Raw genomic sequence first — 12,617 nt, 5'->3', positions numbered from 1 at the left:
ATATCTTTTGGGCGCTGCTATTCGCAGCCCTTTATTTTCTCCCATAGCTAGTGAAAAATTTACAATTATACTCGACAGTTAATTACCGAAATTGAGATATATTTTCAGCATTCAATTACCGAAATATAATATTTTTTTCAACAGCTATTTACCGAAAATATATGTTCGGCAGTTGTTTACCGAAAGTTGAACATATTTTCGACATGTAGTTACCGAAATATAATCTTGTTTTCAACAGCTATTTACAGAAATGTTATGTATGATTTTCAACAACCATTTACCGAAATGTAATGGGCTATGAGAGAAAATAAAAGGCTGCGAATAGCAACGCCCTATCTTTTGAATAGGGCCAATCGTATAAAATAATTATTATTATAAGAATTAAAAGTTACACTCCTTTGATGGAATTAGAGGAGATCCATTAGTAAAATTTTCATACTTCAAATACGAGTATGAAATCCCATCCTTGCAAATAGAGGGAGGATTAGGGTGTGGATTGGAATGAGTTTTTCCTCCCAAATAGAGAAACGGAGGGAGGATTGGGAAATGAAGGAATGGTACGAGATGCTCTTAATTCTTAGAACAAGCTTCTCTTATCCATAATGATAAAAGTATTCACAGATATCCGATACGGCCAATTTTTGAATGGCTCAAAGTGTCCGTATGGGATCTAAAGTAAACCCCGCACAGTATCTGTGCATATTTTGCGTAGACCAATCCATGTATGGATACGCTTATAAATGTCTTGTGTTAGGACAAGGGCATAAATAATGTAGAGCAAAAAATAGTGCCTATGTGCTGAGAAACTAATCTAAACTAGACAAAAATGTATGGACCGCATACGGCTATGATAGAATCCATTTTTTTTGTGAACCCGGCGGGGTGCTTATTGTCCGCTGAGGACAACATGCGTGTTGTCCTTTGTTCGAGCCGTCTTTGCTCGGCAACAGGCACCCCCTTCTTTTATGGGATTGAGATTGCTACAGTCTACAGACCATTAGTCCGAGACTGTAGAATAATTTCTCCAATAAGACCTCTGGGCCTCATATAATCTGCTTGGATATAGTAATATAATATTTTCTACACCATACATGTTTATAATCTGTGGTCCTCGAGAGCTCTATAGTCTATAAAATTATCCTGTTGTTTGGAATACAAATAGAGAAAAACTTTATTAAGAGCTTTTCGTGAATAAAATTTTACGGAGCCAAATCGCGTGCGTCCAAAGTGTATTGGACGGTTTAGATTTTGAAAAAACTATTCGCGCGAAGAGTTAAACTCTTCCAGCGAATAATTTCTTTTTTAAAATCCGGACCGTCCAATTAATGCCGAAGTGAATGTCTGAGATCATGCAACTCCGCAAACGACTTATTCACAGCTACTCCGTGAATAAGCCAACCTCATACAACCTTTTGTCATCTTTGGTCTAGGACACCGACTTTCCACAATCTTGGATACTTGGACTTCTCTTTCTTGAACGATTAAAAAAAGCAAGCAAGGTTTTCAAATGAGCTCGGAATTCCCAAATTGTGAATCTAATAGATATTATAGGGCACTGATAATTAAAATCAGTAAAATTGATGCACAAAAGATACTAAAACTTTGCTAGATTATCCCTATGACTAAAGATGTAGTAAAACAGACTGTGCAATTGAGCTGTAGGCGCTTTGATGATAAAGATTTCTGAAATTTTTTCCTTCCACAACACCTGATCGATCAATCGCTCCGTACTCCCACGTCCCGAGATGTCGACACCTGACACCGTGACATTAATTCGTCTCCCGATCAATACCTGTCACCGCGACATTGATCAATACCGCAATTCAAAACCATCAATTTCGGAGTAGTAACCAGCCAAGACAACTGCTATACAAGTACGGAAGTTTCAAACTTTACGTGAAGCCAAACGAGGAAAGTTGTTTCATTGACCATTTGATATTTGCTCAGAAACTTCCAAGTCAAATTAAGCACCAGTTTAATTAGCTAATTTTTCTTCCAAGTCAAGCACCATTTGGTGGGCTTTCCCGTAATTCGTACAGTAAATTTTTGCATCTTTAATTTGGTCGGGATATTTTATGTTTTTAATTTCGTTTGTTAAGATAAACAATTAATCCAAAATATTGACATTAATCTGATTTTAATACCCCGTTCCGCTAAGATTTTTTTGGGGATTTTTGGTTTTGTCCTTATTCAAATTTTCTTTGTGTTTGTTCGTTTTGCGCTAAATTAACTTTTGTGGATTAGTGATTCGTTTCGACGAGAGGAATCGGAAAACCCAATTTTTTTTACTTTTACCCAAACATTTTTGAGAAATATCCAAGATAAAGCTCCCAAAGCTGGCTTTTTGGGATTTCTTGGATATTTCCAAAAACATTTAAATAAAAGTAAAAAAATTTGGGCTTTCTGATTCCTCTCGTCGAGACGAATTAATAATCCACTAAAATTTGGCACAAAACCAACAAACACAAATTTTTTTTGAATAAGGATAAAACTCGCAAAAAAGCCCAAAAAGCTTAGCAGAATTCATTTTACTCCACTATACTACGAGGGAGTATTCAACTAAAGCAGCTATATCAACAGTACGTGATGTTTGTCTTATAAAGCTGGAGACAAACCGTAGTTCCAATTCTAGTCTTGTAGACATGGCCTCTATGAACGTACAATGCCAAGAGAAGCTGACAAGTCAAGAGCCAAACGTTCCAGGGAATTTTCTCACATCAATTAATTGATTTTCCTTTAATCATCTATTTCGATGAGAGGCATCAATAAAGTATAAAGATATTAACCGAAAATGTCAAGATAAGACGTCGCTAGAGGCACTGAAGACGGTAGAAGACTATTTCTTCTGAACTATTTTTGTGTTTACTGATTTTTTTAGGCTTTTGGTAAAAATATTTTGCCTTTTAAATTCTTTCTGTGAAGACTAATAATTAATTACAAAAATTCAGTAAAAAATGACCAAAAGATAAGATAGTAGAAGTACCAAAAAAATTTTTGTCCAAACACACCCTAAATTAACTAGTTTCATCCAACTAATTAAAGCAGAGATATGAAGCAATGATTTATTCGTTACGAAATAAATTTCATGCACAATCTGGATGAAATATAGTATTTCCATCCTCCTAAATAATAAGAACAAGTTTGAGGGATGGCCATTTTTGGCTTGATTTTTCCAATTAAGTCCCTCAATTGGGCAGCCTCAAGGCTGGAGGTTGAGGGTAATTGGGTCCATTTGCTTGCTTCTATTTTGGTAATTACGTGTGTTTTAGAGGGCAATGGAAAATGTGCCATTTCTGTGGAAGTGCACGTGTTCTTCTCACGTCCAAGTATTCCTCACCAACTTTACTCTCTATCCCTTCTCGAAGTTCCACACCGCAGCAACATTTCTCTCATCCCCCCCCCCCCCCCCCCCCCCCCCCCCCTGCTCTCTCTCCGCGGAAGCTTTAGAGACCATCTACGAATTAGTGATCCAACTAGGCGTATGAATTCGTGCTCCGGTCTCTTGCCCTGTCTCCATAAAGGAAGAAGATCTCATCCCCTCCGTGCGTTGAACTTCGAAGAACGAAGATCGTCAACGCTTCGATCGCTGATTCATGGGTAATCTCTCTCGGCCTTTTGACCTCCTGTTCAAAGTGTTTTTTAGGGTTATCTCTCTTAATCACTGAAAGTAATTGTTTGTGTAAGCATTTTCTGTGCGATTGAGTTAGCTATGCAAGTGCAGAAAATTTCAAGTTTGTTGTCGCTCAGAATTACTTTCTTCGAGCAACAGAGGTTGATTTACAGAGGCAGGATTTTGAAGGACGACCAAACCCTAGATAGCTAAGGACTACGGTACGGCTTGATTTAATTTTAAAGCATTTTGCCGCTATATGTTTGTTAGGATTTTGTGCTTTTGTGTTTTTTTTTTTGCTGTTTGTGGTGCATTTTTCCTTTTGTGTATATGATGTGTGTTTTTTTTAAAGGAAGGGAAAATATGGCTTTGATCTACTGGAGATGGCTTTGATTGTGCATATTTTTGGGGCGTTTTGATGTTCCTAACATTTGGAAGAAAAAGGAGTTTGTGGTTGTGTGCATGTGTTTGGATCTTATATATAAATGTGAGTACATTCTTTCCCTTGCGCTATTCTGGATCGTTGGGTTTTTCTGATCTTCTGGAGATGGTTTTGTATATGGTGTGTAATTTTTTTTTTGGAGGAAGGAAAAATATTGCTTTCGCAACACATGGAGCTCAATATCACACGATAAGACCAAAAAATGGTTTTGAAAATTGATTGGGGTATCAAGAGATTAATGATAGCTAGCTTGTGTTTATCCAAAGGACATCTTTAAGCTGCACCTCAGGTGATACTATCATTATCGCTTTTGAAATATAGAAAGACGATAGTATGTCTTCTAGAGATTAAATGTATATCCTATCAAAAACTACATGAAATTCATCAACTAAATGGGGTTTTTTTTTTGTTTCCTGTGATTTTTTAAGTTTAGGCAGACATGATGAAGAAGGATTCTGATTTCATCGAGTTGCTCGAGGGCGAGCTCAGAAATTCAAAAGGATTTTTAGTAGAGAAAGAGGAAGAGTACATCATCATCAACTTCATGCTGCATTAAGTTTTGGGCCTAGGTACCCATGGTATTGTTTATCTTTATTGCTATAGAAACTATAGAAATTCTAATGCTTTTCAGAAACATTAGGAGGCTCTCTTTTCTAACATCCAAAATTTTTGTAGTTGCCAACCGATTTGGACGCAAATAGCCATCAGTCTTTAGGTGAATAAGTCTTGACTTTCCAGATCACCCTTTGATAGGTGGAACCATCAATTTGGTTAACACAACTCATCAACACTTGCCACATGTGTGGCCCAACCGTGGGTTGAATAGCTCATGTGTCCTGTGATGCTCTCGACTAATTTTTAATGGTGTCCAATCGGGGCTCTAAAAGCTCATCACTCTTGCACTGTTTTGTTTTACAGTTACATCATTAGTCGCGGGATTAAATGTCAAATCATCTACATATTCACTCCGTCGTTTTGATGAACTCCAAGAGCCTATGAGTTATGACTACAATTAACTCCAAATCCATTACAGTAGCAGTTGAATATCTACAACTTTAAAGAACATATACTTGCTTTAAAAAAATAAAAACTAGAACGACAAACACGAGGCGACACAGTACCGTGCAATGGAGAGTAATAATTCTTTTTTCTTGACCACTTTATTCTGTTTGAGTAATGATTTAGCAACTAAAGTGATATCCCCTCCCTCCTCTCTTTTTTTTCATTTTGCCATTTCCAATTTTTTAAGGGGACACACATTACTTATGTTTCCTTTGAAAGGTAGATTTGATTCCCAACATTGCCCCTTAATCGCATTGATCAGTTTGTCACACAAGTTTAGTTTATGCATATTTAACTTGACCATCAGGTTTAACTCTGCCACGAAATACATGCACCTGCTATGTTTTTAATGGTAATCTATTTTTTTACTCTTGTTATCTCATAAGTTCAGTTTGTGTCTATGGCCTTGGTTTCGAGCTTGCATGTTTATTCGCTGCTCTGTTCAGAGCATGCATAATCAGATAACTCCATCACTATCCACTCCTATTTCAATTTGTGGGAACTCTAGGGCTTCTATCCTCTCCCTTATTTGTGTTTATGGATTTTGGCTACAGATATTTGGGTTTGAGCAGATAGGGTTTTATGTTTGTGAAATTTTCAGATCAAGGATTCAGATATTCTAAAGGTAATTTTTTGAGTTCTTTTTCCATGATTTAGGTTGGATTTGAGTTGTGATTCGGGTGAATTTTGTGTCCTGACTTTATTCCAGTAGTATTGGATTCACCTTCAAAAAATAAGGTCGGCGAGTTCTCATATAAATTTACTCTCTTTTATGCAAAATCAGTAGTCAATTTTATAGCAAGAATGAGTGGTTGTGTTGAAGGACCAGGAATGGTATAGAATGTTGCTCAGTCATGTGCTATATTGATTAGCTTTGGGCGTGGTTGCCACTTAATTTTCTCAAGTCTGCCTTTAATTTCTAAGTGGGTTCACTACTTTTGACTTTATCTTAGTCTAGCTGATTGCAATCCGTTAGCATGATGTGGAATAAATGCATGTGATTTCGTTCAGTACGTATTTCATGATTTTGGACAAGTCAGTCCTTTCAAATTACTATGCAGTGTATGGATATCTGTGGCTGCTCATGTGAATTTAGTCTGTCCTACATGAAAATAGTAATGAATTGAACAAAAAAAGTTGGTTGTTCAGTTGAAGGATGAGGAATGGGTTACGGTGTTGGATACTGTTTGCAATCTAATTTTTTTCTTCCTTTTTTGCATTCTTTACATTGTAATATCCAGCTTTGTTGTGAAGCTACCTAATAAGATAGCATGGGATTTACGATAATTGTGCAGAGGCTGATGGTGCTTTGGATAAAGCGAGAAAAGACAAGAAGAGGCACCTTGAAGACACTGAATCTTTTCTTCTTAAGAAGAGGAAGGTAATGACGAAACTTTGACAAGAAATACATTGACTAGCATAATTGCCCTTTAACAAGGATATATGAACCTTTTTATAAGTTCTTGCGAAAAAGTTAACATGGACATTGATTTTAGATGGTAATTACCTCTGTAGTTAAACTTTTTTGCAGTAATAGCAGCTTAAAGAAGAGATTGAAAGGTCTATGTCACACAATTGGCTTTGCTCTTGCCTAAGTATAACCTGAGGGCCAAGTTTCATGTAGAATGTCTGATGAGTTTGAACAAATTTCTTGCTGTTTTGTGGGCACTTTTTTCTTTCTAAGGCATTTACTGAGTTTAACTAGCAGAGAAAGAAAAAGGAAGAGGGGCAAGGCAACATATGGTGCAGATACACACCGCTACAGATTTCATTTCTTAATTGAGGGCCTGAGGTGTATTTCTTTTTTATGCTCCAATTTGGAAGCTGAAATGGGCCATCTGTTTGGCTTGTTTGGTCTATGTTTTGGACATAAACTCTTTCCGACAATTAGATATGGAGTATTTTTTTGTACTCTTAGCGTTCATGATAATACTGAATCTAAATCTTTTGCTCTTCATTGCAACGCCAGCATGCCCAAATTGGTACCTTGGCCAATCAAAAACTTGATGAAGAGGAGCTATCCAAAGAACTTATAATCCAAAGACTTCTTCGGCATATCTATTTAAAAACGTGAACGATATTAAGCCACATCTCCCCCTCTCCTTTCCTTCGCCTGGTTCAGAGAGAGAGAGAGAGAGAGAGAGAGAGAGAGAGTGTTTTGGGGGTTCCTTCTGTTCCTCTGCGCTGCTTGCAGCCACTGGACGAAAGCCAAAGAAACTTCCATAGAAAATGTTTTGCTATGCATAATTTCCTTTCTCATTACTTTTGGACCATCTATCTATTACTACCACAAACTTTATTGCAATTATGTTACTCCACCATCTATAAATAGACTATGCAATAAATAAATTGTATGTAAATCATCTAATGCCTTTGCTACTTTAATCAATCCGTATAATGTACCTTTATAGCTATTTTCGTGTCCTCTCAATTCCAACTTTACCATTAGAAGCAAGACTAATCTGCCCTGAATCAAAACTTATTCCCTTCAACGAGCATGACATTCAAGCTTTACTGTGTTATGCTTCTTCAGCATCTGTAAATAGACTACACACAATGTCGTCCGTATATAAATCATCTAATGCTTTTGCTATTTTGATCAATCTATGTAATATATCTTCCTATCTATTTCCATACTTTTCTATTGCGTCCGACTCTAAAATTACAAACAAGACATATCTAGCCTATATCAAAATTTGTTCCCTTCAACGGACATGCATTCGTGCCATGCACGAAGGTGCACCTAGTCTCTTAATAAGTTGCAGACTATGGGGTGGTGCTCTAGTTGGATCTCCTGGGTTGGATATATATGGATCGAACATGACTTTACAAAATAAGGAACCACGTTAGTGCCTTGCCGGCTAGCTAGAGATGATCAATAGGAACTCTGATAGCTAAGTAAGTCTCAGTCGAAGGAGGAAAAGTACAAAGCTAGAGTGTGAGTAAAAACGACATATACTTCTCAAGGGTTTGATACTGTACTTTATATAGGAAATTTCTTACCTTGGTCTCCATGATAGCTTGTGCCTAGTTCGCGCGTGTCTCCCATGACATCACAATTGACCGCTTCTTGAACTGAAGCCATGCATGACGATTGTCGTGTGCCACGCTGTTAGCTAGCACGTGACCGAGCCACGTGGCAGAACCAAGAGAAGCAGCAATTCAAGGACTTGGCCCAATTCAAACAGTAAGTCAAGAGCCAAAAAGTCCCAGGGCGGGGAAATTAACATTTTGATTTTTCTAATACACTATAGTATGATTTCGTTGATTTTTATTTCTTTAACAGAAAGGCAAGGGACAACAGAAAAGAGTTGATTAGTCTGGCTTTATTCAGAAGTGTCCCCATGCATTCGGGTGGGGTTGGTTCCTAGACTTCTGCTAAATTCCAACCCAATGGGAGGGAGGGACCCAACACTCAAACTCAGTCCTTGTCTGATTTTTCCATAATTTGCCGCGTTCTAGACCCGGCCCCTTCCCTATATATACCCCCTTCTGTAAACTCATATCTTCATCAAACAATTGCAATACTATAGTTTCTAGAGAGAGAGAGAGAGAGTCCAACACCAATATACAGAGTTTGTGTAACCTTCGTCAACCTATAACAGCACCTCATCATTCTACATATTGATACCTAGCTAGGAGACACAGAGAGAAATATATATGGAGAGGAACATGAGAATGGTACTGGCGCTGTTTGGTGTTGTTGCGGCGGTTATGCTGCAATGTGCGGTGGCACAAACGGTGCATGTCGTCGGAGGCACCTCAGGTTGGATCGTTCCTCAAAATGGTGCAGAGGCTTACGTTTCATGGGCTTCTGATCAAACCTTCGTTGTCGGTGACACTTTGAGTAAGTGTCTTGTCATTCTCTTCATTTCTTCAAACTGTATGCTGTATTAACATGATGTTCAGACATACGAAAACCTAACCCCACTAACGTATAGAGTGTAACACCCCAAAGAAAAAAACTTAATCTTCGGACATACTAACGTATAGAGTGTAACACCCCAAAGAAAAAAACTTAATCTTCGGACATAACTTTTGTACTGCAAAATATATTGTCTCTCTTTACTGGTTTGAACCAAAACATTGGTCTCCTAATCTTAATTATTATATTATCATTAATTGATGTGTTGATTTTGAATGTGCAGTTTTCAACTTCGTAACCAATGAACATGATGTGCTCCAAGTAACAAAAGACTCATACGACGCCTGCACTGACACCAACCCCGTCGGAAACCCAATCACCACCGGTCCGGCCAACATCACTCTCACCTCTGCCGGCGACCACTACTACATCTGCACCTACGGCAGGCACTGCGCGTCTGGTCAGAAGCTCACCATCACCGTCTCCGCCACCGGCACTCCCGGTGCCGCCCCACCACCTTCCACGACTGCTGCTCCTCCTCCTCCTCCGTCCACGCCTTCTCCCACCTCGAGCACCACCCCTGAAGCTTGTGCTCCGGAGCCGTCGGCCACCAACCCGACTGCCAATGCGCCCACCAGTTCTACCACGCCCGGACAAGTGGCGCCGCCGCCTCCGGATTCTTCCTCACCTGCGGTTTCGGGTGGTTTCTTTGTCACCATTTTGAGCATTGCCATGGCAGCCTTGTTTTAGATACAAGAAGATATTTACATTGGGGGAATGAGATGTAATTTTTTCTGTGGGTTTTTCGATTTTCTTGCATTCAATATTAGTATATGATTGATTTGTTATTCAATTTTGTATTGGAGCATTTGTTGAATAAAATAAGGTAGTTCCTTGCCTAGACAATCAATACTGTCTTTCTTTTCTCTCTCATCACTATGGACGGATTTAGGAATGTATCTTAGTGGGGTATCTGCTAATTATAATGACGAAAGTTTATTTTTTTAGTCAATCATAGTATGATCGTTCAAATTAATGGGAGCTTTGGTGAGGAGGACATAGTATAGGAGTTAATTATGAAATTAGGACATGTACATTTTCTGTGCAGCGGCCAGGACATTTGGCTCCCGCATTCCAAAAACACCCCCAACAAACACAAAAGGGAGGGAAACCGAAGAAAAATGGACGCAACAGATTTCAAAAGCAGTAAATTGGGCTAAAGTCCAAAAGCATGGGTGTGTTGGCCATTTAGCCCACGTTAAGATTTTATAGGGTTCAGGGTCCATTGTTTTAGAATTATTACTGCATGAAGTCCTCGAGTGGACAAAATTACCCTGAAAGATAAACAATCGTGGTTCTCTCTCTCTCTCCGGCAAATATGGCAGCCATGGCACCGCGGCTGGCACCATCCCCCACCCCACCTATACACCAACGTCGATCAGATCTGAAACTCGAAGTCCTTGGTCTTTGGATCAAATCCTCTCTTTAGTGTTTTCACCAATTCGACGTCCCCATTTTTTTGCCTTCCTCCAACCACCCATGCTCACCTCTGTTGGATTTCGGCGACGTTAACGACAAAACCCGCCGGAAATTTCGTGAAATGATTATAACAGGAACCTAATTCAAAGCAAAGCAAATGCAGTTGCATTAACCGTGATATTTTTTCTACTATTTGGAGTTCATGAACTGTGTAGAAATTTTATATCCATTTCAAAGTCAATTGGCAATGAGTGAAGAAGTCTCATATGTTATTAAGTGATCACTCATTCCACTTCCAAGCAATATGAGATTCATTTCCTCAACATCCCCCCTCACGTGCAACCGCGTTTGAGGTCTGTCACGTGTGGCTACTTTTGGGTCCTATCATCGTACAGCCTTTTTGCTGGTCTGTCATTGTGAGGTGTGGATTAGGAATTTTATAAAATGTGGGGTGGAACGGGCCCCGCTTTGATACCATGTAGAAACTTTATATCCATCTCAAAACCAATTGGCATTGAGTGAAGAGGTCTCATATGTTATTAAGTGATCACCCATTTCACTCCCAAGCAATGTAGGATTCATTTCTTCAACAAACTGATATAGTACTCAGGTTCTTGTGTTGGAGCTTATCGATCTTGCTGTTTAGTTTTCTGATTTGTTTCTGCACAATTTGCATACGTACGCAATTTTCTTGTGTTGGAGCTCAACTTCAGTAAGATGCACGGTGTGAGTTTTCAATGTGTTTATGTTGTTTGATTTGTGTGGTGTGAGGTTGCAATTAACCTATCAAACCCATTGAAGTTATATGCATGATTGGGTTGTGGGATACGCATACAAGTAACTGTTTTTATAGGCTCTATTTTTATCTGTTTTGATTGTTAACCAACTGTTTTGTTTTTGTTGTATAAGAGTGGTGATGGTCATTAGATGGTGTTTTGGGCTTAGGAAGATCAACTCACGATGATGATGAATGGCAATTAGGATAGCTGTTGGAGAATTTATGGTGCTTATTTGTGGTGGGTCTTGGTGGGCGAGCTGGAATTGAAGTCGATCGGTTGTTGTGGTGATCATGATAACATTTTTAGGGACAGATTAAACGGAAATGCTAGGGACAAAGAAAATTTATCCCGAAAGTACCCCGAAAAGATCAACTAGTGGTTGAGATTCACCTTGATGTGTGTGACATAATCATAAAAGTGATTCTCAACCATTAATTGCTGTTTTCGGGGTACTTTCGGGATAAATTTTCTTTGTACTTAGCATTCCCCCAGATTAAAAGAGTAAAATACAAATATGAGACTAGCACATGTAACGTTACTTGTTAATTTATTCTGGAGAGAAAATAGAATAAATTAGCATAGATAACTATATCTAGGATTATAAAGAGTATCGATTTGGACAAATAATTTTACGTGGGATAATAATGAATATAAATTACACAGATAACCATACTTGTTAGTTTTATTGCGATTGTAAAAATTACATACTTGGACAGATAACTTATCTTCGATAGTAAAGAGGACAAATTTAAATAGATAATCATATCTGTTGATTTTATTAGAGCATCTCTAATGGCCTCAATAAAATTCTAAGCAAATTAACTAGAAAATGAGCAATTTTCGTATTTAACTAGCCCCTCTATATTTGCTCTCTCCAACAGCCTAACCTGTTTAGACTATTCAAACCCATTGCCATTATTTTATTAAGCTTATATTCACAACATGAGGAATTTTCAAGTGAGAGATCCCTCATTTTGTTAAAGTGAGGGATCCCTCATTTTGTTAAAGGGAGGGATTTTCATTTTTCGATCAAATTTTGAAAATCCGAACCGTTCAATGTGTGCAGAACGTAATTTTAAGGGTTCACGCGAGAAATCAGCAAAACAAATGACCGGGAAGGGCGTCATCCGAGCAGTTTTTTTTGAACCGTTCAATGAAAACTGCTCGGATGAAGCCCTTCCCGGTCATTTTTTTTGCTGATTTCTCCCGGGGACCCTTAAAATCACGTTCTGATCATTTTGAGCGGCTCGGATCATCGAAATTCAATCGGGAAGGGGAGTCCCGCATTTTTAATAAAATGAGGGATCTCTCACCCAAACCTAACTCTTCACAACATATATGTATACATACATATTCACCGCCATCTCCACCCACCATTCG

General features: G+C 38.5%; 1 protein-coding gene and 1 long non-coding RNA gene across 6 annotated transcripts; both read left to right on the top strand.

The window, feature by feature from the left end:
• The first annotated feature begins 3,433 nt into the window (after positions 1-3,433).
• On the top strand, positions 3,434-7,058 carry LOC131335410 (uncharacterized). 5 transcript variants are annotated; one of them, XR_009202517.1, is made up of 6 exons: positions 3,434-3,597; positions 3,708-3,831; positions 3,967-4,341; positions 4,486-4,630; positions 5,669-5,739; positions 6,410-7,058. It is a non-coding gene; the product is annotated as an uncharacterized LOC131335410 (long non-coding RNA). The 5 variants fall into 5 exon arrangements; XR_009202516.1 differs by having other exon boundaries at positions 3,434-3,667; XR_009202515.1 differs by having other exon boundaries at positions 3,435-3,831; positions 3,963-4,341; positions 6,410-7,055.
• A 1,566-nt stretch (positions 7,059-8,624) lies between these two features.
• LOC131335409 (umecyanin-like) lies at positions 8,625-9,885 on the top strand. The gene is made up of 2 exons (XM_058370735.1): positions 8,625-8,961; positions 9,263-9,885. The coding sequence occupies exons 1-2, from the start codon at positions 8,775-8,777 to the stop codon at positions 9,727-9,729; spliced, it is 654 nt and encodes a 217-aa protein (XP_058226718.1). The 5' UTR covers positions 8,625-8,774; the 3' UTR covers positions 9,730-9,885.
• The last annotated feature ends 2,732 nt before the right edge of the window (positions 9,886-12,617 follow it).

This window comes from Rhododendron vialii, chromosome 8a, assembly GCF_030253575.1.
Source record: "Rhododendron vialii isolate Sample 1 chromosome 8a, ASM3025357v1".
In the NCBI taxonomy this organism is placed as follows: Eukaryota; Viridiplantae; Streptophyta; class Magnoliopsida; order Ericales; family Ericaceae; genus Rhododendron; species Rhododendron vialii.
This window is presented reverse-complemented; position numbering and strand designations above follow the sequence as displayed.